The 27,785-nt window shown below is 54.8% G+C and overlaps 1 protein-coding gene across 1 annotated transcript; it reads left to right on the top strand.

Moving 5' to 3' along the window:
- The first annotated feature begins 249 nt into the window (after nucleotides 1-249).
- Nucleotides 250-25,023, top strand: SLC25A42 (solute carrier family 25 member 42). Its single transcript, XM_061190192.1, has 8 exons — nucleotides 250-356; nucleotides 12,834-12,948; nucleotides 17,254-17,359; nucleotides 19,016-19,041; nucleotides 19,733-19,899; nucleotides 20,305-20,421; nucleotides 20,914-21,065; nucleotides 22,675-25,023. Exons 2-8 carry the CDS (start codon nucleotides 12,868-12,870, stop codon nucleotides 22,980-22,982), a joined length of 957 nt encoding a protein of 318 aa, XP_061046175.1. The 5' UTR covers nucleotides 250-356; nucleotides 12,834-12,867; the 3' UTR covers nucleotides 22,983-25,023.
- Nucleotides 25,024-27,785: the final 2,762 nt, after the last annotated feature.

Raw genomic sequence — 27,785 nt, 5'->3', positions numbered from 1 at the left:
GCCCCGCCCTTACTCCGCAGCGATTGGTCACCAGGGATGCCCGTCTTCTTCCAAAGCTCCAATCTTCGCCCTCCTCTAGGCCCTAACCTCCCAGCACCTCGCGCCCAGCAGGACCACCCTGGGGACCCACTGGGTCTCCCAATAGCCCCGCCTCTACTCCTCAGTGATTGGCTTTAGGAGCTGCCCGTCCGCTTCATGTCTACCAATCTCAGCTGTCTCCAGAGATGGTTGGCCAGCACGCAGCCAATCGCAGTACGGCGTGGACCCCTCCCGCGGCGCGCGCGGAGGGTGCGCGAGGCGGGGCTGTGGCGGCTGGAGGTGGCGGCGGCAGCGGCTTCAGCGACACGTCCCAGTCGGTGAGGGGGCACGCGGGGCGCGGGGCGGCGCAGGCGTCGAGGGGGCCCGCGCCCCTCGGGCCGACCTAGGGCGAGGACCATTGCTGTCATGGGCCCGGGGCGGGGGCGGACGAGGCGGGGCGTGACAGCAGCATCGCGGGGACTGGGAGAGGTTAAAGCCTACCCCCCCCGCCCCCAACACCGCTAGTCTGGTGCCCCCTTGGGGCTCCCACAGCCGGATCGGAGCCTCTCTCCGTCAGCCCACACATACCTGACATCACATCCCTTCTCGCTGACATCTCCCCTCATACACCTGAGACTGTCCGCCTCGCCGACACCCCCCGCACCCCTGGGGCCGCGCCCCCAGGCGCCCCGCACAGTTGACTCTGCACCCCTACGCGCACCTGACTCTGTGCCCGCGCTTATATTCCCCCTCACACACCTGACACCGCGCCCCCGCTCATGAACACCCACCGACACGTCGCTTGAGACTTTCCCTCGATGACAGCCCCACACCACAGGGCGTCCTCACACACACCCCCCACCCCCGGTCCCCGCGCCACCACACCTGGGCCTGCACCTCCACACCCAATACCTGAGCCTGTGACCCCAAACTCACCGCCCCCCACTCACATCTGTGCTTGTTCCTATCCCCTCGCTGGCTTTTCTCACAACCAAGTCTGGGCCCCTCTCACTGCCCCTCACCTTAAGTAATCTGGGTCAGTGCCCTCAGGTACTCCCTCCACACATGCACACGCCTTCCCAGTACCCCTGACAGCCCCCTCTGACTCGAACACCCCCAGTCTGTGCACCCACCCATACTTTCTTCCACATGCACCTGTGTTTGTGCCCCCTCCGTAATCCAGGTTTTCCAACATTCACCCAAGCCTTGCTATCTCAGGATCACTGCAACCTCCACCCCCCCCCCCAAAGAAAAGCCCACCCAGATGTTATCTTTTCACTTATGACGGTCTGTAAAGTGGTTTCCGGGCTTAGAATAATCCCATGGGCCAGACAAAACCGGAATTATCTCCATTTTACCAGCAACAAACCTAAAGCGATTTGAATTGGGGTGGCATTGCTCACCCCTTCCTGAGCATTGCTGCTGACCGTTCTCTGCGGACCTCCCCCACTTTTGCCCATCTGTTGTGTTTATCTCTTAGGGGTTGGCATGGGAGGGGAGGGGAGGGGAAGAGGGGAGGAGGGGAGGAGGGGAGGAGGGGAGGAGGGGAGCCCCACCCTCCCTGCAGCTGTTCCTCAGGAGTCCTGTCTTTGACTGGGTCTGGAAAGGCTGAGCTGGAAGGGGCGGCCCCTGGTCGCTTTCTGAACATGTGTCTCAGAGCCCTGGGGCTGGTGGAGACGGGGGCCCTGTTGCAGCTGGGCTTCAACACCTAGGGTGCCGCCAGCCCAGCTGGTAGGGTTGCCTGCGGTGGTGGTGGGGTTTGCTGGGCTTCCACCCTCTGGCCCAGCTCTTACAGACTGAGGCCCCTCACTGACCTGGGAGAGCTCCTGAGGCCTTAAAGCTGATAAACCGAGAGAGTAAGGCAACTCTTCAGAGTGAGAGAGCTAATGTTTCAGCCGCTTAGACACAAACTGCAAAACTGGAGCCTGGAATGTTGCTGGGGATAAAGATTTTTCTGGAACTTTTCAAGTTCCCTGGAGGGTGATTTGCAAGTGTGCAGTGTGGAAAGAGGCTGGTGGCTTTACTGTTAAAAAAGCAATAACATGCCGTTTCCTGTAACACTTGCATAGTACTTCTTATCCCTCTCCTGTCTCTCCCTGCAAAGATGGTGCTGGAATGTTCTGGAGGGTCTTGTCACCATTGGCTTCAGTGGAAACTGAAGCCATTGGGGTTTTCTGTCCAAATTCAAGAGGAGTCATTTAAAATGTGTGTGTATGTATGTGTATGTATATGCATATATATAGATGTACATATATACACATGCACACATTTTATATATACGTATGTACATGCATATATTATATATACACACACACACACACGTGCGAATATATGAATAAACCTTGACAAGGTCATTGATGTACATGGTAAAAAAATAAATAAATAAAATCAAGCAGTACAAAAGGGCGTAACAGTAAAAAACAGGCAGGTCTCCCCATGCTGGTTCCCCATCCCCCTCTGGAGGCCCTCATTGTTAATAGTTTCTCATGTATGATAATGTTGCCTTCCAGAGATAGTCTATGGCTGTGGGGAAGATGTGCATATTCCCCCTCACCACCCCTTTTAAACCACTGGTAAATTTGTATCAAATTTTATCAAAAGGGTGAGTGATTTTATAACGAGTCCCTTACTGATGGCTGTTGAAGTTGTTGCTGGTATTTTGCTTTTACAAACCCAACTGCAATGAATAGATAGAATTTTGCATGAGCAAATATGTAGTAAAGGTGTGTGGGGCTCCAGCAGTGCACAGACGCGTGGAAACCTCTCTGTCTTCATGGAGTTTAACATCCAACTGCAGCAACTTCTTAGGAGTGGCCAGGCCAAAGGGCATGTCCATTTAAATGGTTAATGTTCCTCCGTGGAGGCTGTGCTGTCATCAATATTCTCTCAGCTGTGAAGTTGGAATGCCTGTTTCCTCCCCCAGCGGCCAGGACGGTTATTATCAAGTGTTCTGGTCTCTCCAGTCTTCCTATCTTGTCTCTGAGGTGTTCTGGCCCATGGGGGTGGTGATTAAACATTAGATTTCTGTTTCTCTTCCAGAGTCTAAAGTTCAGTCCAAGAAATATTTGAGTCCCTCCTCTGCAGAGCTCTGAAGGAAACCTTGGGGGTTGGGGTGGAGGGGAGGGGGGTCCTTCTAGAGAAGGAGATGCAGGCGTTGCCTGGAGTCCCAGGAGGGGAGGTCTGAGATATTGGCTGTTGCTCTTTTTTTTTTTTTTTTTAAGCACCGGGATCCGGCAAAAGAATGAAGGTGTCACATGAGATTGAGACAAGTCAGATGTTAAATCTATTTGAGAAGTTGTCTTGAGATTTTCTTGAGTTGTCGGTGATTTCCCGCTATTGGTGCCAGGTGGAGGGCGTCATCAGACTGAGGGCAGGCCTTTTCCCATGTGTCATCCCGTTTTTTTGTTCTTCTCTTCTATTTTGGCAATTAGACATTAGAGGAATATTGAGATGATCAGAGCTATTAGCTTGTTTGGGTTTTGCAAGCCAGCTCTTTTAAAAATGCATTGTATTTTTTATTTTAAGTGTGAAATACTTCTTAATAATAAAAGTATGTAATGTGTGCATGAAAAGAAAGAGGGTAGAAAGAATAACGAAACCACCACCCAGTTTAAGAAGTAGAATGTTCCCCCAGTGGCCCCTCCCTGGTCCCTGTGCTATTTTTTTTTTTTTAACATCTTTATTGGAGTATAATTGCTTTACAATGGTGTGTTAGTTTCTGCTTTATAACAAAGTGAATCAGTTATACATATACATATGTTCCCATATCTCTTCCCTCTTGCATCTCCCTCCCTCCCACCCTCCCTATCTCACCCCTCTAGGTGGTCACAAAGCACCGAGCTGATCTCCCTGTGCTATGCGGTTGCTTCCCACTAGCTATCTATTTTATGTTTGGTAGTGTATATATGTCCATGCCACTCTCTCACGTTGTCACAGCTTACCCTTCCCCCTCCCCATATCCTCAAGTCCATTCTCTAGTAGGTCTGTGTCTTTATTCCTGTCTTGCCACTAGGTTCTTCATTACCTTTTTTTTTGTTTGTTTCCTTAGATTCCATATATATGTGTTAGCATACTGTATTTGTTTTTCTCTTTCTGACTTACTTCACTCTGTATGACAGACTCTAACTCCATCCACCTCACTACAAATAACTCAATTTCGTTTCTTTTTATGGCTGAGTAATACCTGTGCTATTTTTAAAATATGCTTGTCAACATTTGTTTTCTTCACTGAATACCTTTTGCTGCAGCTGAGTGCTTGGGTTCCAGGGTCTCAACAAAGATCAGGAGAAGCCAGGTTTTCTGTTGAAGTTCTGCCAGCTGGGCAACCTGTGAGGTCCAGAGAGAGGTGCAGTGACCTCGGGGTCATGGGCAGGTCACTAGCCGAGGGACAGTACACACTTGGGGGGCTTGGTCTCAGACTCTTGCTGTATTAGTTTCCTGGGGCTTCCATAACAAATAACCCCAAGCTGGGTGGCTTAAAACAACAGAAGTTTATTCTGTCCCTGTTGTGGAGTTCAGAAGTCCAAAATCAAGGTGTTGGCCGGTGCTATAGACTGAATGCTTGTGTCTCCCCTAAAATTCATATGTTGAAACTTAATCCCCAGTGTGATGGTATTAGGAGGTGGGGTTTTGGGAGATGATTCAGTTATGAGGGTGGAGCCCTCATGAATGGGATTAATGGCTTTATAAAGGAGGCCCAAGAGAACCCCGTTGCTCCTTGTGCTATGTGAGGACACAGAGAGGCCACCATCTGTGAATCAGGAAGAGCATTCTGAACAGACACCAAAGCTGCTGGCACCTTGACCTTAGACTTCCCAGCCTCTGGAACCGTGAGAAATACATTTCTATTGCTTATAAGCCACCCAGCCTGTGGTGTTTTGTCACAGCAGCCAGAGCTGACTAAGACAGCAGGGTTGGTTCCTACTGGGGCTCCTGAAGGAGAATCTTTCCCCGTCTCTGGTGGCTGCCAGAGGCAGTCCTTGAGTTCCTTGGCTTGTTGGCCCCATCACCCTAATCTCCACCTCCATCTTCACATGGCCTTCTTCCCTGTGTGTGTGTGTGAGACCTCTTATAAGGACACCCATCATTGGATTTAGGGTCCACCAAATCCAAGATGATCTCATCTTTTCATTTATTTATTTATTTATTTATTTATTTATTTTGGCTGCACAGGGTCTTAGTTGCAGCACATGGGATCTTTGTTGCGGCATGCAGGATCTTTTAGCTGTGGCATGCAGGGTCTTTTAGTTGCGGCATGTGGGATCTAATTCCCTGACCAGGGATCAAACGCGGGCCCCCTGCATTGGGAGCACGGAGTCTTAGCCACTGGACCACTAGGGAAGTCCCCAAGGTGATCTCATCTTGATATCCTTAACTAATTATACCTGAAAGACCCTATTCCAAATAAAGTCACTTCCTGAGGTCCTGGGTGGACATGAACTTCGGAAGACCTCATGTAACCCCTACAGCTGTGAAGCCAGCATTCTTGTCAGGGCATTATTGAAGAAGGTGCTTGTCCAGCAGCCTCTGCTATTTCAGACAAGACAAGGCCAGCAGGGTCGGGGCACACTTCTCAGCCCCTCCAGATGGCCCATATGCGCAGCCCCTGTGGGCTCCCTCGCTCACCTGCCTTCCTGCTGGAAGATGGGGGCATCTGCTCAGAGCTAGCAAGCACCCAGACAAGTGAACGTTATGTCTTCATTTTGCTCTCTTCCACCCTTTGGCACATGCTTACCAGGCTGTGAGCTTGGTCCTAGATCATCCCAGTTTTACAGAAAGGTGACCGAGGCTTCAGGGGACCTTTGCCCGAAGATACATAGGGAGAACATGGGGAAGCTAGGACAGACCTAGATTGTCCTGGATCCAGATCCCTGTCCTCCTTCAAACAACTCACCCATAGCACCGTGCTTCCAGCCACTGTAAGACACGGACGTTTTATACGGCATCCTGGAATGCCAGCACCAGCACGGCCTCCAGGAGTGGAACAAACTTGAAGCCTTACAATACTGTTTTTCTACAATCTGTAGATATCTGTGTGCCAGGGTCAGGGACAGGTGTGGAGGAGGCAGAAACACTGGCTCAGAAGGGTACGGAACATGGATGTGGCTCAGACCTTCCCCAAGTGATTGGGGCGCTGTAATTGATTGGTCCTGAGCAGAGGCTGGGGGTGCTAATTCAGGGGGCCGGGAAGGCTTCCGGAGACCTGAAAGCCAGCAAGGAGTTAGCTAGGTGACGAAGCATTATGAGCAGAGGCAACTAACAAGCCTGGATTTTGTGGGACCCAAGAGAAGGCCGAGGGGCTGGGGAACACAAGAGGGTCCTGAGAGGGGATTGGGTTGAAGGACCTGGTCCGTGGTGCTGGTGAGAGATGTGGAAGAGGGCCTCACATCGAGGCCGGGCCACTGTGGGCAAGCCATGATAGTAGACCCAAGCTTAGAACCTCTGACTGCCTGTGCCTCCCCGACTGTGAGATGAGGACCAGAATGGGAGACCTACCTTGTCAGTGGTTTTGAAACTTACAAGATGAAATGTGCCAGGGACCTCCCTTGTGGTCCAGTGGTTAAGACTCCACGCTTCCACTGCAGGGGGCACGGGTTCGATCCCTGGTTGGGGAACTAAGATCCTGCATCGCATGCCGTGCAGAGTGGGGTAAAAAAACAAAAACAGAACAAGAGGAACTTCCCCGGTGGCGCAGTGGTTAAGAATCTGCCTGCCAATGCAGGGGACACAGGTTCGAGCCCCGGTCCTGGAAGATTCCACATGCCGCGGAGCAGCTAGGCCCGTGAGCCACAACTACTGAGCCTGCGCTCTAGAGCCCGCGAGCCACAACTACTGAGGCCGCGTGCCTAGAGCCCGTGCTCCGCAACAAGAGAAGCCACCGCAATGAGAAGCCCGCGCACCGCAACAAAGAGTAGCCCTCGCTCGCCGCAACTAGAGAAAGCCCACGCCGCAACGAAGACCCAACGCAGCCAAAAAATAATAATAAATAAATAAAAATAATTAAAAAAAAAAAAGAAATTCGCTATTACTGGCAACAACAGAAGGGATGAGGTACAATAGAAACAAAAGAATGTGAAGAAACCATCTGGCCCAGTTGCCTGCCTTGGTGCAGAGCCCAGGCCTCTTGCCCTGGAGAGAGGGAGGCAGCAGGGGCCGCAGGAGCTGGAGGAAGTCGGGAGGGAGGGGGCTCCGGCCTCGGAGTTTCGAGCGCCAGCTGAGGCCACCCACCATATACTCTGGGCCTCACCCTCAGCCACGTGGGCTGTTGGTCACCATCTGACCAATGATGGACTCCAGACAACACCCAAAAGAGCCCATGTTCTTGGGCACAGATAAGGGGGCCCGACCTGGGGGACTGGGCGTGGAGAAGTCCCAGGCACGGTGACCCCACGCTGGTGGCAGAGGGAGCCTGGCAACTGTCCTGAGTATGGATGCTGTGTGGGCATTGGGAACCCCAGTTCAGTGAGGGAGGCCTCTCGGGGCAGGTTGGGGGGTAAATTCAGAACCTTGTGGCAGTTTGGAGGAAGGAAGCCAGTAGGGGGCATTGCGGGGGTGCCTGAGTGCAGGGGGAGGGGCTCTGACCTGGGAAGGGCACAGCGGGGGTTGGGTCAGCCACACGTGGGTTGTGTCCTCTGTTATTCTTGAAGAGGTGAGTGGTGGGAGGCAAAATGCCAACTGCTGGAAAGTATGTACATCCACAGTCAGGCTCCCTCCATGCCCTTGTCTCCTCCCCTGTATGGCGAGTCCCCATCACTGTTTTTTATTTTTTTTTTATTTTTTATTTTTGGCTGCGTTGGGTCTTCGTTGCTGCGCGCGGGCTTTCTCTAGTTGCGGCGAGCAAGGGCTACTCTTTGTTGCGGTGCGCGGGCTTCTCATTGCGGTGGCTTCTCTTGTTGCGGAGCACGGGCTCTAGGCACGCGGGCTTCAGTAGTTGCGGCACACGGGCTCAGTAGTTGTGGCTCACGGGCTCAGTAGTTGTGACTCACGGGCTCTAGAGCGCAGGCTCAGTAGTTGTGGCGCACGGGCTTAGTTGCTCTGCAGCCTGTGGGATCTTCCTGGACCAGGGCTCGAACCCGTGTCCCCTGCATTGGCAGGCAGATTCTTAACCACTGAGCCACCAGGGAAGCCCCCCATCACTGTTGACAGCACTCTATAAACACCTGGTCTGCTTCCAGTCTTTGCATCTGGACAGCCTCCCACCTGGGTTCAGGTAGGTTCACTCATTAGTGACAGGCTGGGTGGCGTTCTCCTGTGAGGGCTTAGGTCACACATTCTCCCTGCCCCCCTCTCCTCGCTCCCCCAAAGCTTCCCATCCAGACCTTCATACCTTCACTGGGACCAGCACCTGGCTGTGGCCTTACTGGCCCAGGAGGCTTCATGCTCACCTGTCTGGGGGCACAGCACACATTCCAAGGCGTCTGCCAAATCACCTGCAGAGAGATGCTCCCCGCAACCTGCCTCAGTCTCATCTACCAGTTGCATTACTGTCCCCACACATGCCAACAGCCCCCCACCAAAGGTTAAACCCACTTTTCTCATTATGAGTGCAGTCTGATACCTGTCATGTTTTTAAGATATTTTTTTTCCTTCCCAGTGACCCGGCTGTTTCTTTGCCTTTGTCTTGAGTTTTTTTGTTTTTGTTTATGAAAGGGCAAAGAGCTCTTTACTTCCTAGGAAAATAGCCTTTGGCCTAAGAGGCAAAAGCTTGAGACCTCCCCCCCACCCCCACCCCAGCCACTGCCCCAGGACAGGAATCTCCTTCTCTCCGCCCTGCAATCCTGGGGAGCTTCCTGGCGGCACCGGGCCCTGGCGGAAGCAGCTTGCAGACTCTGGCTGCCCCTTCTGCTTGGGGTTGGGGGGCCTGAGCCACCCCAGCTTCTCCTCCAAAAAGGATCTTAGTTTCCTTTGGCCGCTGTAACAAATCACCACAAACTGTCTTAAGACAACAGAAGTTTATTCTCTCACAGTTCTGGAGGTCAGAAATCCCAAATTAATCCTCCTGTAGAGCCACTCCTAAGGCTCTAGGGGAAGATTCTTCCTTGTCTCTTCCAGCTTTTATGGCTTGTGGCTTGTGTGTATCATTCCAATTTCTGCCTCTGTCTAAACATGGCCTCCCTGCCTGTTTTTCTGTCTCTTATCAGATCACTTGTCATTGTTGTTAGGACCTACCCTCATCCAGGGTAAGGATCTCCAGATCTTTACCTTAATTATATTTGTGAAGGCTTTTTTCAAATAATGCCACATTCACAGATTCCAGGGAGACATGTCTTGGGGGGGGGGCCACCATTCAGCCCCCTGCAGGCGCCTTCCCGTGACTCAGCCTTGGCGCTCCGTCACCTGCAGAGACACGCTGTTGTAGGTCTGCACTGGTTTGTGTGGTGCCTTTGTTTCTGTTTGCATCCACCACACCAAGGCCCTGTCTGAGCCGTCTGCAGAGCTTCCAGGGCAGGCCCTGGGCCCGGGCCAGGGGTTGAAGAATGGTTCAAAGGGCAACACAAGCAGCCTGGGCCTGAGCCTGCACCGCCTGCCTGGGGAAACTCTGTTTCCTCCTGGGGAGCTTGGAGCAGGAGTCAGAGGGAGGGAGGGAGGCGAGTGCTCAGACTCTAGACTGTATGAGGCTGGGACTAAAGGGCTGGATCCTTTCTTAGGAGGGCAGTTTTGCAGAACGTATCCACATTCACCACGCCTGACCCAGCTCTCAGAAAGGCCGCACCGGGAATTCCCTGGCGGTCCAGTGGTTAGGACTCCGCACTTCCACTGCAGGGGGCACAGGGGGCACGGGTTCGATCCCTGGTCGGGGAACTAAGATCCCACATGCTGCGAAGCACAGCCAGAAGAAACAAAGAAAGGCTGCACCCTCTGCATCCGGGTGCCCAGGTGTGAGGACAGTCCCCCGGGGTCCATCGTGTTGGGGGGACACTGAGTGGCAGCCGGACGCATGGAGGGTGATAGAGTCACAGTGTCCTCCACAGACTGATACCCCAGCCACTGGCTGGAAAAGATCCCTAAGGCCTAGTTTCTCTTTGTTTGTTTGTTTGTCTGTGAGCAGTTTTAGGTTTATAGAAAAATTGCAAAAGTAATACAGAGTTCCCCTCCACCGCACACACCCAGTTTCCCGTGTTAATAACATCTTCCTTTGGTATGGTACATTTGTCACAACTGATGTACAAATACTGATACATTATTATTAACTGAAGTCCATTGTTTATTCACATTTCCTTAGTGTTTCCCTAATGTGCTTTTTCTGTCCCAGGATCCGCACGTTACCTTTAGTCGTCACATCTCTTTAGGCTCCTCTGGGCTAAGATAGTTTCTCAGACTTTCTTGGTTTCAATGACCTTGACGGTTTTGATGAGAACTGGTCAGGTGCTCTATGGCCCTTGGCCCTTGGTTGGGATTTGTCTGGTGTTTTTCTCATGGTTGGACTGGGCTTTGGAGAGGAGGACCACAGAGGGGAAGTGCCTTTCTCATCACACACGTGTCCAGGGCATGTGCCGTCAGTGTGACTTATCACTGCTGTGTTGACTTTGATCACGTGGCTGAGGTGGTGTCTGTCAGGTGTCCTCACTGTAAAGTTACTCCCTTCCCCCCTTTCTGTGCCGTGCCCTTTGGAAGGAAGTTGCCCCTTGGCCCACACCTAAGGGGTCGTGCTTACGCTTCCCTTCCTCCAGCACTGAGCATCAGCGTAACTTATTTGGGATTCTTCTGCCTGGGAGACTTGTCTCTTCTCCCCCATTTATTTATTTATTCAATCATTTATTTATATCCATGTGGACTCTTGGCTATATATTTTACCCTTTGGGTTACAATCCAACACTTCTGGGACTTCCCTGGTGGTCCAGTGGTTAAGACTCCGTGCTTCCACTGCAGGGGGGCACGGGTTTGATCCCTGGTTGGGGAACTGAGATCCCTCATGCCTTGGTGCAGCCAAAAAAAAAAAAAAAAAACACACACAACACTGCTTTATTGATTTTTTTGCTCACAGTGTTCCTCCTTTGGCCACTAGGAGCTCTTTGATTTGCCTTTGTGTCCCATTTTCACAGTCCCCTTGACTTTGGTTCCTGCCTGACACCTCAGGGTGGTCCAGGCTCATCGCTGAGTTTCTGGCCCCGTCTTAGAAGCAGCTGTTCATCCCCGAGCCAGGGACCATTTTAGGTAGGAAACAGCGGCAGAGGCCACTTGGAACAGAATCCTGCTTGAGCTTCCTAGGATGTTCCGTACCAGCGGGTGCCTGGGAGGACCTGGAGGGCAGGAGGGGCTTCCAGAGCTGGCTCAGGGGGGCATCTGCCTCATTTGCATCATTTTACAGGAAAGCATATTGATTCATTGGGTGATTTTAAAGCAAGGGATACCTCCAAGCATACCGGTGCCCAGTGGCATCTCCGTGACACCTGTCCTTCATCCTTTTTTCCTCCTGGTCCCCTCCCTGTGGTTGGCTGAGCTTTGAGTGCTCCTGCACTAGGAGGTTAAAGGTAGGTTTGTAATCCGAAAACTGGGTTCACGTCTTGGTGGGTGTCAAGCAAATAGACACAACTAAGTCAAAGATGGGGAGAAGGAAGCATGTATTACTTGAGGTTGTTAGCGTGGACCCCGATCCAATAGGGCTGGTGTCCTTACAAGAGGAAAAAACATTCTTTCATAAGAGGAAATTTGGACACGACCCTGTGTTACCTGAAAACTGGGTTCATCTCTTGGTGGGTGTCAAGCCAATAGACACAACCAAGCCAAAGATGGGGAGGGGAGAAGGAAGGATTTATTATGACTTTCAGCAAGTAAGGGGAACACCGGGGACCCTTCCCAAAGCAGTGTCTCCCCGAACAGCAAAATTGGGGAAGTTTTAAGCTCAGGGTACATGCATATTCATGAAGGGGCTTGAACAGAGGAGAATTCAGCATAGAATTGGGGCAAAGGTCCACATAGTCCAAGCTTTAGTTGATTGAAGTCAAGAGGGTCAACATCATTCCACCCTCCACCTGGGTGGGGGCCTTAGTTCCCAAAGAAATCAAAGATATATTTATTATCATGTCTATCCCTTGAGGAGGAACTAGGACTCTGCTTTATCACTGCACTACTGTCTGACTGCCTTTTCTCTGTTCCTGCATTCCTTTGTTCGCTTTAGATCATTAATTACCGAGACCTGTTCAAGGGCAGGCATTGCTGCCAGGCTTAGCTCACAAAATGGCTTAGGCCAAAATGGCTTCTCTTATGTCAAGAGAGCCATTCCTGGTTCTCTTTCTCCAGGGACCCCCTAACTTATCTGCTTACAGGTTTCCAGGGAGGAATCCTCAAGTATTAGGACACTTTACTATAACTTGTCCGCAAAGGGCAGGCAGCCACACAGTAGGACAAAGATTAATTTTCGAAAAGTATTTCTGTGGACGGAGTCTCAGGTCCAAGCTGGCATAAGCCCAGAGGGCACTGGGCTCCAGGGCAGGTGGAGCCCTCCAGCCTCCACACCCTACACCCTGCCACGCCCCTGCCTCCTGCTGTGTGACCTCCCTGTCAGCTTAACCTCTCTGAGCCAATCTGGGCGGTTGGTACTAAGTTAAAAAAACAGAGGACTCAGAGGCCCATTTGTGAGGATGAAATAAAAGAGCTGATGAGAAGAGCTTTTGTGAATGATTAAGCAATCAGGTCAGGGGACTGTGGCATCCAGATGCAGGTTCGGGTGTCTTCATCCTGCAGAGAGACAGAAGCCAGGTTAGGAGAAGCATGCCACTGGGGCAGTGCTGGCATCGGGCCACTTGAGGATGAATCAGAGGCCCCAGGCTGGTGGAGGAGGCCAGATTCTCACCTCATCCCTTCTTGCTCCCCAGGACTGAGTCTCCCACCGTCCTGAGCAGGCCTGGAATGGGTAATGGTGTGAAGGAAGGCGTGGTGCGTTTGCGTGAGGATGCCGAGCCCGTCCTGCCCGCTCATGTGTCTTCAAAGGCAAGTATCCTGGCCCCCCCATTGGGCATTCTCACCCAGTCCCTCTTCTGTACTCGCACCCCATTACAAATCACCCCCTAACACGCTGAGGGCGAGGCCGGGGGGGTGAGGGGGTGATGCAGGCTGCCTCCTATTCCATTTTTATAGCTCCATTTGCGCTGTGGATCCAGCTGCCCTACCACTTGGCAAGAAGCCAAAACCTCCCCCAAATTTGGCTGGGATGTCGAAGGTGTCCTTGAGCCCCTTTTCTCACTCAGATTTGCCAACACAGAAGAATTAGCCAAAGGTGGAGTGGGCTGCAGGGGAACTCCTCGCTCCAGGGAGGAGTTTACCCTCAGCTCTGAAATTCATCTCCGATTACGCCCTTCAACTGAAGACAAAAGCCTTATTCCCTCATAAAGAAATTGGATCAGGGACTTCCCTGGTGGCGCGGTGGTTAAGACTCCATGCGCTCCCAATGCAGGGGACCCAGGTTCGATCCCTGTTCAGGGAACTAGGTCCCACATGCATGCTGCGACTAAGAGTTCACATGCCACAACTAAGGAGCCCATGTGCTGCAACTAAGGAGCCCATGAGCTGCACCTGCGGGAGCCTACCCGCTGCAACTAAGACCTGGCATGACCAAATAAATAAATAAGTAAATATTTAAGAAAACGAGAAAAGAAAAGAAATTGGATCAGCCCTGTGCTTGTTCACCATAGAAGCTGGTAGAAGTTATCCCAGCTGAACCTAGAACATGGACTAACCCACCTTCACTGCCAGGCTGGCTCAGGCACCCGCAGGCAGTTCTCAAAGTCCATGGGCTCAAAGCCTGAAGCAGCATCATCCTCTGGCCCTCCTGACCTTTCCCCAAATTCCAAGTCTCCCTGTGGAACGCCAGGCGGGCAGGAGGACTGATTCTCCGGGCCACCGTCACCATGCTGGGGGCAGGGGGGGCAAGCCCCAGAGCAGGCACCCATCCCTCACAGTTTAGTGAACTTCGCGGCAGAGTGTGAGGGAGACGTGGCTTTCCCTCCACGGGCCCGATGGATCCCGCCAAGCGGACATGCCCAGCAAAGGCCCCTGTGCTTGGCATGCACTGGGACACACACACAGCGCCGGTTTTCCTCTGCGCTGGCTGGCACAACCCACGTCAGTCTTGGCCTGCTTGGCCAGCCCAGTGCAGGGAGCTCACTCTGCAAAGTCCCATTTCTTTGGTTAAGGAGCCGGGCATCTTCTTGTGATGTTCACCACTGGTGTGTATCCCATCTGTGGATCGCCTGTTTCCTCTCCAGCAGGCTGCCTGCCTCCTTTTTCATTTGCAGGATCTCTCCGTATGATGGGTATAGAGACTTTGACCATTCAGTGATGCCTATGCCAACCAAGATCTTTAAAGAATAAGCCAGCTGTGGTCATTTAAGAGTCAGTGTGTCAGGGGGGGGGCTTCCCTGGTGACGCAGTGGTTAAGAATCTGCCTGCCAGTGCAGGGGACACGGGTTCAAGCCCTGGGCCAGGAAGATCCCACATGCCGCAGAGCAACTAAGCCTGTGTGCCACAACTACTGAGCCCGCATACCTAGAGCCCGTGCTCTGCAACAAGAGAAGCCACCACAGTGAGAAGCCCGTGCACTGCAATGAAGAGTAGCCCCCGCTCGCTGCAACTAGAGAAAGCCCATGTGCAGCAACGAAGACCCAACATAGCCAAAAAAATAAAACTAAAAAAAAAAAAAAAAAAAAAGGTCAGTGGGGACTTCCCCGGTGGCGCAGTGGTTAAGAATCCGCCTGCCAATGCGGGGCATACGGGTTCAAGCCCTGGTCCAGGAAGATCCCACATGCCGCGGAGCAGCTAAGCCCGTGTACCACAACTACTGAGCCTGCGCTCTAGAGCCCACGAGCCACAACTACTGAGTCCACGTGCCGCAACTACTGAAGCCTGCGCGCTCTAGGGCCCGTGCTCCGCAACAAGAGAAGCCACCATAGTGAGAAGCACGCGCACCACAATGAAAAGTAGCCCCCATGCTCATCAACTAGAGAAAGCCCGCGCACAGCAGTGAAGACCCAGCGCAGCCATAAATAAATAAATAAATAAGCTATGTGCTGCCCCGATGCCTCTTTTTTAAAAAAAAAAAAAAGGTCAGTGGGAGCGTCTGCCGAAGGCAGCAGCAGCCTCCTCCACTAAGCGTGTGAAGTGGGCTCACAGCGTGTCCCTGGAGCGCCACATTGGGAGCTAGGGTTTAAGGATGTGTGTTCCCCATGTGCAGAGCTGGCTTTGTGATTGTAAGAACCACAGGTTGCACAGGAAGTAAGCTGGTGAAGGAGATGGAGGGACGCATCGGCTCCACTTCTGGTGCCTGCAGAGCACGTGGGCTCCCCGCAGGGCACTCCCTCTGCCCACAGTGGCTCGAGGTCAGCTGTCACCACATGCGTTCACAGAGAGGAAACTGAGGCAGAGGGCCTCGGAGCTGGTGCCAGGAACACCACTGAGCCTTCTGGCACCCCTCAAAGCCAATGGGACCAAAGGACGAGAGCCTTGCTGTGTGACCCAGAAAAGGCAGGGGTCCCCAGTGACAGGCCTCTGTGAAGCAAGAAGATGGAACCCCATGGTGAAGCTCGGCCTCAGAAACAGAGGGGAAAACACTGCTACGGGATTCTGTTCTTTTAGCGAGAGGTCGGCTGGGCTGGTGGAGGGAGCGCCGAGCCCAGACTCAGGCCAGGAGTGTGGACAGACCCAGCCCTTCCCCCTGAGCTACCCGCTGAGCTGAGCAAACTTGGGGCGTAGCCCTGGACTCCACCATGCCCACTGGGACCCAGGCTACCAGTTGTACCCCTAAATGCCCCTTCATCCCGCCCCTCTCGCAGCCTCCCATGATCCCAGCCTCTGCCATCTCCATCCTGGGTTTCACAGGAGCTGCCTCTTCTCTGGTTCCAGTTAAAATAGCCTGTTCACCTTCCACACTTCTCCATTTCTCTTTAGCCAAAGACCAGCCTCCTCGTCAGGCCCTCACACTCTGTGGGGTCCAGCCCCACCCACCTTTTGTCTCTTCTCTCTTCCCTGTGCCCCTCCCTTTCCCTGTGTCAGCCACCCTGCCCTCCTTGTGGTCCCCCAGGGCCCCCCACTCCTTCTCACTGGGGCCTCTGAGTGTTGCGTTCCTCCCCCTCTAAGAGTGTCACGCGCGCACGCGCACACACACACACACACAAGCCCTGAAGTTAGGTGTACCTCATTCTTCAACCTCGGTCCCTTACCCCTCACCCCGCATTCTCCTGGAGCCCCGAGCCCCCTCCTCATAGCCCCTCCCTGATTGGTGATTCTTCACACATTTGTCTGAAGTTAGTTCATGTCTGGCTCCCCCCGTGGCCTGGCAGCCCCGTGAGGGGAGTGGTGAAGGCTTGTACATACCCCTGCTCCGCTCCATGTGTCTCCAGGCCCCTGAGGGCGCCTGCTCCGAGTGGACTTCACAGATTCCCGGGGTCACTGAGCTACCTGCTCCTCACCATCCTTGCGCGCTGCAGACTGAGGACGTGGGGCATGTCCAGAAGAGCACTTCCAGAAAGTTCTGTGGCTGAGTCAGCAGAGGGGATGGAGACTCCAACCCGATGAGCAGGTGGCTTCCTGTGTGACAACTCAGGGCTCCCTGGGCCTCTAGGGAAGGAGGGCCATTGGAGCCGGGGCTCGGGGAGCCGCAGGAAGACTTGGGCAAGCACTGGCTCTGGGGCTGGCCACAGGAGTGCACAGTGCTGGTCAGCCACATCTGTCACCATCGCCCTTGCCCTGGCTGGATGAAGAGCCACAGATGCCAGCCAGCCCCTGAAGTCTTGATAGAAAGTTGTTGAAAGGAGACACGCTGAACAGTCAGGGTCTGCTTGCCTAATACGCCCCACCCACTCCCCAGACCACCAGGAACCTTTACCCTGAAACACTGCAACGGGAGAATCCCTCACACACAGGTAGTGGGTGGAACCGAGGCTTGAAAGTAGGACAGGTCAGGGGTGACGCTTATGTTTGGAGTTCATCCCGTCGTAGGCCGTCTCCGAGAACTGGGAACCTCACGGGACAGCCCAGCCAGTGCATGACCTCTCATGTGGTTGGTCCCTGTAGCCCAGGAGGTTTTCACTGTGTCCCACCAGGCTTTGTGGCTGCTGGACCCACCATGGCTCAGCCCGTGCCCGGCATGCTCAGGGCCTAGCTGTGTCACTCTGGCCACTGTGTGTCTGTCAGCCCTGGACCAGGGGGAGAAGGAAGACGCTCAGGAAACTTTCCCGAGCAGAAGAGCCGCCTCCTCTCCCTCTCTGATGACAGACCGCGTGTTCGTGTGTTTTCTTGCAGAGTGATCACAGGCAAGTTCTTAGCTCCCTCCTGTCAGGGGCCCTGGCTGGTGCTCTTGCCAAAACGGCGGTAGCTCCCCTGGACCGAACCAAAATAATCTTCCAAGGTAAACGCTGCCTGTCCATCTATCCCATGTGATAGAGAAGCTGCCAAGCAATCCTCCTCCTCCTCCACGGCCCCCCAAACTGCTCTGCAAAGTGGTTTTTAAAATGCCTCTGTAGAATCCACTTAGAAAGTCTGTTAGTGTTTAGGACTGGCGTCACAAAGTACCACAAACGAGGCAGCTTAGAACAACAGGAATTTATTCTCCCACTTTCTGGAGGCCAAAAGTCCAAATTCAAGGTGTCTCTAGGATTGGTTCCTGCTGGGTCCCTGAGGGTGGACCTTTCCTTGCCTCTTCCAGCTTCTGGTGGCTCCAGGCATCCTTGGCTTATGGCCGCTTCCCCCCAGTCTCTGCCTTCCCCTCTGTGTCTGGGTCCTCTCCTCTTATAAGGACCCATGTCACTGGATTAGGGCCCACCCTCCTCTAGTATGACCTCAGTTTAATTATATCTGCAAAGACTCTGTTTCCAGTTAAGGTCGTGTTCACAGGTGCGGGGGGTGAGGACGTGGATATATCTCTGGGGAGGACACAGTTCAAGAATCCATCTCCCTCCCTTCTTAGGGTTGAGCAGGCACAGGGTCCCCTGAAGATGAGGCCTTTCTGTCCTGCAGATGGTGGCCAGTGCGTGAGGGGTGCTGGGAAGGAGGACGGTCACAACCTGGGACGCCCCCCCCCCGCTCAGCTGTTTGGGAGGAGAGGACTGCAGACTCGTGCCAGGCCCCTCCCACTTGCTCAGGCTGGTCCCTTAGCCTCTCTGGGCCTCAGTTTCCTCATCCATATAACAGGAGCGTTGATATCAACCTCCCTGAGGAGGAGGGGGAGGAGGAGCGAGCTGACGTGGGAAAGGACGGGCATGCAGCTGAGCACACGTCCCTTCCCCACCACCACACACACACACACACACACACACACACACACACACACACACACACACGCCCAGGCAGCTGTGTTGTTCCTGGAACAAATGCTCAGTGTAGCGCCCCACAGGGAGCTGGGTGTAACTCCGAAGGCAGGTGGTGTGCATACATCCACGCAGGCGCAGACGGGAGCGCAAGGCTATCCTGGGAACGCAGCCGACGCTTGGGAAGCGGGGGATGGGGGGGTGAGCCAGGCAGCCCTGGAGGGCGGGAGAGTGGGCATTAGGGCTGCCTGGGCCATGCCGTGGAGAAGAGAGGGCAGGCCGCAGATGTCAGACACCCCCGTGGCCTTGTCCTGCAGGAGCCAGAGCCCCTCGGCTGACCCCCGCATGGCTGGTGGCTGGGATGCCTCCCCCAAAGGGGTCTGGCAGAACTGGGGTCCAGCAGGGGTGGGGACTGCTGGTGTCAACCCCGGAGGGGTGCGTCCTCCCACAGGCCCTTACAGAGATCCTCACTGTCCTGGGGGTCAGGCGGCAGCTGGGCTCCCCTTCCTGGGGAGAAGCCGGTGTGCAGAGGGGCCTGGACGTGGGCCGGGGGCGGTAAGGAGGCTCCCGGGAGGAGGCTGACTCTGCTGCGGAGGCCCCCAACTCAGCCCTTGTCGGGGGGGGGGGTGCATTCCCAGGGGAGGCTCTCACTCCCCATGCTCAGACCAGACCCCTGCGGAGGGGGTCATGCAGACTGGGGTGGGGGCGGTCCCGTCCTTCATATCTCACACTCTCTGTTGTGTTTTGTTTTTTTCCAGTGTCCTCAAAAAGATTTTCTGCCAAGGTGAGCCACTAGGTCAAGGACCCCCGGCTCTAGGACCTTCACCTCCGCCCTGCTGGGCTGGCAGCGGCAGAGGAGGAGGGTGGTAGAGGTTGGGGAAACGTTTTTCAAGTTGCTTTTTCCCATTGGTTCTCCCCCAACCCCGCCCCAGGCCAGCTCCAGGGCCGCCGGGTGACCAAGCCCTCCCTCGCCAGGCACCAGGGCCAAGGCCACCCGTCTGCACCCTGAGCTCTGCCTGGACACAGCCCACCCTGGGAATTGACGGGAGACCCCCCCCTATCCTTGGGGTAGCGGTGAGGGGACTTGACAGTCTAAACTCACAGTTGTCGTATTTGATTTATTTTTAAACACGGAGCAGGTGTTACCTTCTTAATAAAGGAAAAGGAGAATATTTTAAAAAGCTAGACTACCAGACGCCAACAAAACACCCTCTGTGGGGCTCTAAGCCTGCTTTGCAAGCCTGGTTCCCCCTGGCTCGCTTTCCAATTCCGAGGGCCGGAGGACTGGGGTTGGGCGTGCGGGGGTCCTAGCGCAGAGCTCAGAGAATGCGGGGGAGGGGGACGATGGCTCCCCCCAGGCGCAGGGCTGGGCAACATAAGGTGGGCAGGGAGGTCCAGCGCTCTGGCAGCAAAGGCACTGCTCAGGCGGAGGCGGAGGGCACTGACATTGCCCCTTTCCCCTGCCCTCCCCGCAGGAGGCCTTCCGAGTCCTCTACTTCACCTACCTCCACGAAGGCTTCCTCAGCCTGTGGCGCGGAAACTCGGCCACCATGGTGCGCGTGGTGCCCTACGCCGCCATCCAGTTCAGCGCGCACGAGGAGTACAAGCGCCTACTGGGCAGCTACTACGGCTTCCGCGGAGAGTGAGCCCTCCCACCCGCCCCCCCCCCCCAATAAAAATAAAACCCCTCTCAGCGCTATTACATCACCCTGTTCTCCTGTCTTCCACCTGCTCACCGTGTCAGAACTTCTCTTGTTTATCCGGTCTCCCCTCAGAACCTAAGTCCCAGGACGGCCACTGATCCTACCTATGCCCCAGAGCGGGGAGGGAAGGTGCTCGTTGTTCATTCATTCGTACGAGGAGGGGGAAAGGCAAGGCAACCAGGGGAACTTCAATATGGCATCCACCCAGAGACTCTCCCCCGCTCCGCCCGCTTCAACTCGGCTGGCTTCCTTTCAGCCGGTGCCCGTTCCTCCATCCCTCCACCCCTCCAGACCTGTGGGCACCCGGGGCGTTGACGTCTGACCTTCTCCCCACCCTCTTTCAGAGCCCTGCCCCCTTGGCCCCGCCTCCTCGCGGGTGCACTGGCCGGAACGACGGCCGCTTCGCTGACCTACCCCCTGGACCTGGTCAGGGCACGGATGGCCGTGACCCCAAAGGAAATGTGAGTCCTACCACGCACGGCGACGTTTTCACCAGCAGCGGGGGCTCTGTGTCTAGTGGGGTCCCCGGGTGGGCTCCCTCCACTGGGCCCCTGGGGTTTGGGTCTGGGCCTCCACATCCAGCTGCAGACAGCTGTGCTGAGGCTCTGCTACCTCCACCTCCCCCCGGGTACCGCAGGGCGGGCCAGGTGTGCGGCTCCGCAGCTGTTCCGGAAAGGCCGTAATTGGGTCTCTTAGCTTGGGGATCAGTTTCTGCTTCCATCAAACCCGAAGTGTTCATGTGGAGTCAAGACACAGCCAAGCGCTGAGCACGGCAGAGTGATCCCAGTGGTGAAGGTGGCGTATGGCCTTGGGCGTGCATGGCCCCCTCGAATGCGAATGCCAGAACTTCTGTGAGGTTCTGTCCGTCAGCATCCAGGCCTGTCCCCGCTGACGTGGGAAGAGGCGAGAATTAGTGAATTGAGGCCTCCCCCCACCCCCGCTCTGTCCTGCAGGTATAGCAACATCTTTCACGTCTTCATCCGCATCTCCCGAGAAGAGGGGCTGAAGACCCTCTACCACGGCTTCATTCCCACCGTGCTGGGGGTCATTCCCTATGCCGGCCTGAGCTTCTTCACCTACGAGACACTCAAGAGCCTGCACAGAGGTCAGGAGTGTGGAGCCAGGGCAGCGCCTCCGCGGGTCACGCGGAGCTGGAGGCGGGTGGAGGCAGGGGGGCACTAGGACTCCCCTGGGAGGGGCAGGCTGGGGGCCCAGGGTCTGGATCAGGAGAAGACACATATCAGGCCAGCCCCGGGGAAGCTGGACTCCTGACCTTTAATGCCTCATTTTGAGAGCAACCTTGTGAAGTCCAGAGTGTCACCCAGAGAGTTGGAGGCCTCTGGTGCGCACACACGCCTACGGGTAAAACCTAGACGGAGGGGAAGTGCCCTCGTGTGTTTTGGTAATTTTGAGAAACTAGACAAGTACAAAGAACATTGTAACCCCACCCATATCTGCCACCGCCCAGTCCGATGAGTCATTAACAAACTGCCTTATTTGCTCCAGGATGTTTTTTGTTAAAGAAGGAAAACAGTCCAGGTAAAGCTGAGATCCCTTGTCCAGAACCCCCAGCCCCACTCCCCTGAGCCTCCTTATTAGGGGTGGGGCTCCACCCCTCACCTCCGTTGGAAACCCTTCTACCTGCGCTTTTGTGTAGCGGGAACAAGCCTTGTGCTGTTTCCTGGTCATGGGAAGTGAGTGAGCGGCCACCTCCTGCACTTCCGGGTAGTGCAGCTCTGACCCATCCTTTTAGCAGTGGAGGGGGGGGTCCCCCGTTGGGGCGCCGTGAGGCCATTTGTGGGTTTTCTGTGATCAGCTGACATCAAGAGCTCCTCTCCTTGTGTGGGTGTGAGACCCCGTTTTTTTGGTTTTACTCTCCACCCTCTGCTCTTCCAGTGACTGCGCTTGCCGTGGCGCCCTGCCCCCTTCTCACCCCTAGTGGTGCTGCTGGCAGGTTCCTTAATGTTTTGCCAATCTGCTGAGTGAATAAGGCATCTCCCCGTTTTTAATTCCTAGTTTCCAATTTACAACACATTTTTAAAGAACCCCTGTTGATCCCTTGCTGCCCCTTCCTCCCTCCAGCCCACCCGTCTTCACAGCACCCAGGGGAGGGCACCTGTCAGGCAGGCTGGGCCGTGGAGAGGGTTCCGGACATGAGTGATGTTTTCTTTTTTTTTTTTTTTTAACATCTTTATTGGAGTATAATTGCTTTACAATGGTGAGTTAGTTTCTGCTGTATAACAAACTGAATCAGCTATATGCATACATATATCCCCATATCCCCTCCCTCTTGCATCTCCCTCCCACCCTCCCTATCCCACCCCTCTAGGTGGACACAAAGCACGTAGCTGATCTCCCTGTGCTGTGCGACTGCTTCCCACTGAGTGATGTTTTCTTTCTTTACTAGACGAGAAACAAGAGTGACTGGGTGTGAGCTCGTTCTTGGTCTTAGGACTTGGTTATATGATTCTTTGTGCTTTTCTGTCTTGTAAAAATCTTTTATCTCTCAAATTTGATTAAAAACGAGGGACCAGTAGGTGAGGAAGTAGGGAAGCCATGGCCTGGGTGGGAAGGCCCAGGAGAGCCGGTCAGGTCCTGAAATGCAGCTGTGACACTGCCGGCGCATGTGAGCGCGGGGCGCAGGGGTGCTCGGGTGGGTGCCGGTGCGCCCCCTCCCATCGCTCTCACAGCCCCTCCCACCCCTCCCCCTGCAGAGTACAGCGGCCGCCCGCAGCCCTACCCCTTTGAGCGCATGATCTTCGGGGCCTGCGCGGGCCTCATCGGGCAGTCGGCCTCCTACCCGCTGGACGTGGTGCGGCGGCGCATGCAGACGGCCGGCGTCACGGGCCACCAGCGCACCTCCATCGTGCGCACAATGCACACCATCATGCGGGAGGAGGGCGTGGTGCACGGCCTCTACAAGGGCCTGAGCATGAACTGGCTCAAGGGTCCCATCGCTGTGGGCATCAGCTTCACCACCTTTGACCTCATGCAGATCCTGCTGCGGCACCTGCAGAGCTAGGGGCCAGTGGGGTCGGCTGCTCTCGAGCTTCAGTTCGCGGTGGACCGCTGACCCCTTCTGTTTCTGAGCCCAGCGAGCAAGGGTGCGCTGGGTTCCGCCCAGGAGGTGCGCGGATGCGCCTTGTGGAACAAGCAGGGGGGCCTGGGCTCAGTGCGTACAGGTCTGAGGGGAAAGCCAGTGGCCCTCGAAGTGCGTTGTTGGGACCGGGGGAGCTGGAGCTCCCGTGCTGTCCTCTTCCCGCCTCAGTAGGGCTGGGGCTGCCCCGGGAGGTATTACCATGAACGCCCTGAGTGACGAGTGGCCAGCACTGCTTCCTGGTGCGCTCTGTGTCCTTGGACAGGCTCCTGGTTCTAGTGACCTGGTCCCCCCTGGGCTCAGAGCCAGACCCCGCCTGCCCCTTGTTGTTCCGAGTCTATGTCCGTTCAGAGTCTATGTCCTCTGGTGGGGGGAGCCCCAGAGAGTGTGGGGCTGAGGCCTGGCCTCCTGCCCTGTCCCCCATGAGACCAGCCTCCTGCTCAGCTGTGGCTACAAATGCAGCCTCTCGCCCTACCCTACCTGCCTCGCCTTTCCTGCCTTCACCACTTCCCCGGTAACACGACTCCTTGTCTGTCCCCAGAGTCTACAGCTTGGGCACAGCCTTCTCCTAAGAGTGTTACCCCGATCCCAGACTCTATCCCGGGCCCCTGGGATTGGGTCTTCCCCTCTGTTGTGCCCCCCCACGCCCCAGTTTGTAATGTTCTCAGGAGGGTCACGCCTCCTCCGGGCAACAGGGTTTGAGGAATTGCCATGGGTTTGGGTCTGAGCCCCAGCCTGAAGCATCTGCCTGGGTTGCCAGGAAGCTCTCATCCCCGCCCCACTGGCTGCACTAATGGAGGCTGGGCCTCAGGCCCTGACCCTCTGCCCATAGGCATGGGGGCTCGTGGGGGGGACCCATGGCATCTGGCACATCCCTGGCTCCCCACCTGAGCAGTTACTTGGCTGGGACATGGGACAATTTAAGGCCCGTGGGGCTGTCTGATTTCCCATGAATGGAGTACATGGAGGCAGCTGGCCTCCTTGATTCTCCCAAAGTGAGAGCCCGAGACAGCATCTGGCCTGGGGGCAGGAAGCTTGGAAGAGTCAGGGTACCCCAGAGAGCTGGTCTCACAGAGGAGGCCCCCCCAGGGCCCACCGGGAATCACAGGGACTTGGAAACACCTGTTTCCTAATGACATTTGGAGTTTGATTTTTTTTGGTTTTGTTTTGCAATTTGGCTGGCCCTGGGTCTAGACACAGTAAACCCAGACCAGTCCAATCTGGTTCCAGGACCAGGACCACCAGAGGATTGGTTTTCACAGTGGGCTCAGTAGCCATGATGTGTGAAAGGGTCTGAGAGGGTATCTTTGCTGCCACACATGCATTTCCAGTTGTGATTTTCATTTCCTCCCTTCATTCTGTCCTGTTTCTGTTTTTCTTGCCTTAGTCCCGTGGGTGTGAAGACCCCTCTTTCTGTCCTTCCTGCATGTTTCCACCAGCCAGCCCCAGTCTTGTCCCCAGACTCTCATTCCCGGGGGCCCAAGCAGCCTGTGATGGCTGTCCTGTTGGGTAAGCATCCGACCCACCTTCTCTCCCAGCCTCGCCCAGTGCTCAGGAGAGGCAGGGGCGTCCCTCACAGGGAGACAGGATGGGAACGTGAGGGCCCCCAGGCGAGAACAGCAGGGACTGGCGGTCCACCCCAGGCGGGTGAGACCAAATGGATGGTTAGGCAGCACCCTCCTCTGAGCTGCAGGCTGGGCAGGAGCGGGAAGGTCCCCCAGGGTTGCCGGCCCCAGTGTGCCTCCCCAAGGTGGCTCCCAGCCAAGCGAGCCTCGGCAGCACCGCCCCCGACCACCCCCCCAGCCCTGCACACAGTTGGACCTGCACCCTCGGCAGTCACCCCTCTCACTGATTGCCTGGCCTGATTTGGAGTTACATTTTGACGCCATGAAGACACTTTGTTTATATATAATGTTTATATATTTTAAAGATTTGTGACAAGAGAGTATATTTAATAAAAATTAAAATGACTTTTTCTCCTGCCCATGTCTCTTCTTCGGCTCTGACCCTCACCCCCCATGAACCAAAAACAGGGTTGAAGTTATTTCGACAGATTTTTTTTAAAATTTATTTATTTAATTTATTTATTTTTGGCTGTGTTGGGTCTTCGTTGCTTCGCGTGGGCTTTCCCTAGTTGCAGCGAGCGGGGGCTACTCTTCGTTGCGGTGCGCGGGCTCTAGGCACGTGGGCTTCAGTAGTTGCAGCACGCAGGCTCAGTAGTTGAGGCGCACAGGCTTAGTTGCTCCGCGGCATGTGGGATCTTCCCAGACTAGGGCTCAAACCCATGTCCCCTGTGTTGGCAGGCGGATTCTTAACCACTGCGCCACCAGGGAAGCCCCATCGACAGATTTTTGAATAAACTTTTTTTTAATAATGTAATTGCTGGGGCTTCCCTGGTGGCGCAGTGGTTGAGAATCTGCCTGCTAATGCAGGGGACACGGGTTCGAGCCCTGGTCTGGGAGGATCCCACATGCCGCGGAGCAACTAGGCCCGTGAGCCACAATTACTGAGCCTGCGCGGCTGGAGCCTGTGCTCGGCAACAAGAGAGGCCGCGACAGTGAGAGGCCCGCGCACCGCGATGAAGAGTGGCCCCCACTTGCCGCAACTAGAGAAAAGCCCTCGCACAGAAACGAAGACCCAACACAGCCAAAAATAAATAAATAAATAAATAAAATTAAAAAAAAAAAAAAATAATAATAATATAATTGCTGTTTGGACTGTTAAATGATTGGCTAGAAAATGCAAACTGCACAAAGAGTTTACCATGAAAAGTAGGTCTACCTCCCAGTTCCCTTTGCAGGGATGTCTCCCATTACCAGTTTCTCGTGTCTCCTTCCAGAGAGATCCTGTGCACACACACTTGTCCCTTTGGGGACGTCAGTCGGGATGGACCGTGTGCTACTCAGGAAGCACTGCCCCAAAGTCCCATGGTTTCTCCCCAGCCCTGTGTCTGCTCCATGACTGGCTGAGGCTTCGGGCTTGAGTGTCACTGTCCGCAGGGGCAGGAGGATGAGGCCACCAGAGGTCTCCCAGGGGCCACTGAGACTCGCTTCACCTGCAGCCCATCGTCTGGAATAACTTGCAGGGGCCACCCAGCCAGAGACCGCCAGTGGGAGCCTCTGCGTGCCCGGGGTAGGCGGGGCCGGGTGAGCGCATGTGCCACGTGTGCACATGCGCGGGGTAAATGGCGCCAGGACGGTCCGTCGAGCTCCTTTGCGTGCTGCATTCATCCAACTGTACTTGTATCACGTCGGTCCCTGTTGCGTACAGGCCTCATTGTTTAGCGGCAGTTTAGTGTTCCTCTGGGGGATGGCCTGTGATGAGATCCACCCATCCCTTATTGATGGATAGCTAGGTTGTTAGTGAGCTGTGGCCACGAAAACGTGGTAGTGGCTCCTTGGGGCTCCTGAGCCTGCCTCCCCACGTCCACCCCAATTTCTGGTCAGTCCCATTTCTCACACCATCTCCTGAGCCTGAGGGGTGAGGTCAACCTCTCCCCACTCTCCTCCAACACTGCGGCATCCCCTAATGTATAGAGGTGGACACGACCCCATCTGGGCCTGTGACAGTAAAGATGTTTGCTAACCTCTTCCAGGGAGAGCTTTGAGACGCACCCTTCCTCTTCCACTGGCCCCAGGGGAAGAAACCCCAACCCTGGGTGGTTGTTGGCACTGTCTTGTGACTGCAAGGTAGGAACCAACCCCAGGGTGAACCTGCCACTGCAGGAAGTAGAGCAGAGATGAGCAGAGAAATTGGATTCTTGGTGACATTGTCTGGGATGCTGGATTCAGCTTTACCTGAAGCTGAACTGCCTCTCAACTTCGAGCAACACGAGTCATTTCATCCTCTTTATTTAAGACAGAGTTGAGTTTCCTGGCACTTTATGAAACAAACCTCCTTGTAGGTACCTCACTGGGTTCATAAGCTAGTGTGCCTGTGGCATAAGTTTCTAGGAATGAAACTGCTGGGTAAAGATCAGGGATATATTAACAGTACAGTTGATGCCGATGCCAAGCCTGGAATTCATGGTTCGCACCAACTGTTTTTTGCTGTAAGCCACTTGGACACAGCCTGGGGTTCCCCTCGGGAACACAGTCCAGGAGCCAATGACTGTGGACAGCTGGAGGGTATGTAGTGCAGCCCCTCACCACCTGGGTGGGACCACTCTCAGGCTGTGTGCTATGTTTTCCCCCCTGAGGTCCCCAGCAGGACCCAGCCCAGATTGCCCAAAGTCGCCTGCTCGCTGGCAACCCCTGCAGGGCTCCTTCCCTCCCTGTCTCAAGTTGCTACCCTCGTAGGGGCTTCCTGAGGTCACCCCTCAGGCCGAGGGCCCTGAGTCCTAGAGACAAGGTCATCTTTTGGGGGAATCTATCCAAAGATGAACGGAAGTATCAGCTACTCCTGCAAAGAGATGTTATCCATTTACACCACATGCCCTCAGTGTCTGAGTTTCCTATGGCCAGTGTACCAAAGTACCACGGGTTGGGTGGCTTAAAACAACAGACGTTAATTTTGTCAGTGTTGGAAACCAAAGGTCGAAAATCAAAGTGTTGGCAGGTTTGGTTCCTTCCGAGGGTCACGAGGGAAGGTCACGAGGTTCCAGGTCTGTCCTTGAGTTCTAGCCGGCTCTCTTCTCCGTGTGTCTTCACCTTGTCTTTCCTCTGTGCCTGTGTAAGCAGATAAGTTAGGGGGTCCCCAGAGAAAGAGAACCAGGAATGGCTCTCTTGA

This window comes from Eubalaena glacialis, chromosome 4 (genome assembly GCF_028564815.1).
Source record: "Eubalaena glacialis isolate mEubGla1 chromosome 4, mEubGla1.1.hap2.+ XY, whole genome shotgun sequence".
Classification (NCBI taxonomy): domain Eukaryota; kingdom Metazoa; phylum Chordata; class Mammalia; order Artiodactyla; family Balaenidae; genus Eubalaena; species Eubalaena glacialis.
This window is presented reverse-complemented; position numbering and strand designations above follow the sequence as displayed.

Excerpts from the sequence above, each read along its gene's own strand:
- SLC25A42 (XM_061190192.1), top strand. The coding sequence starts at position 12,868 with ATGGGTAATGGTGTGAAGGAAGGCGTGGTGCGTTTGCGTGAGGATGCC. Across the intron at positions 19,042-19,732 it reads CAAAAAGATTTTCTGCCAAG|GAGGCCTTCCGAGTCCTCTA; the intron begins GTGAGCCACTAG and ends CCCTCCCCGCAG. Across the intron at positions 21,066-22,674 it reads ACTCAAGAGCCTGCACAGAG|AGTACAGCGGCCGCCCGCAG; the intron begins GTCAGGAGTGTG and ends CTCCCCCTGCAG.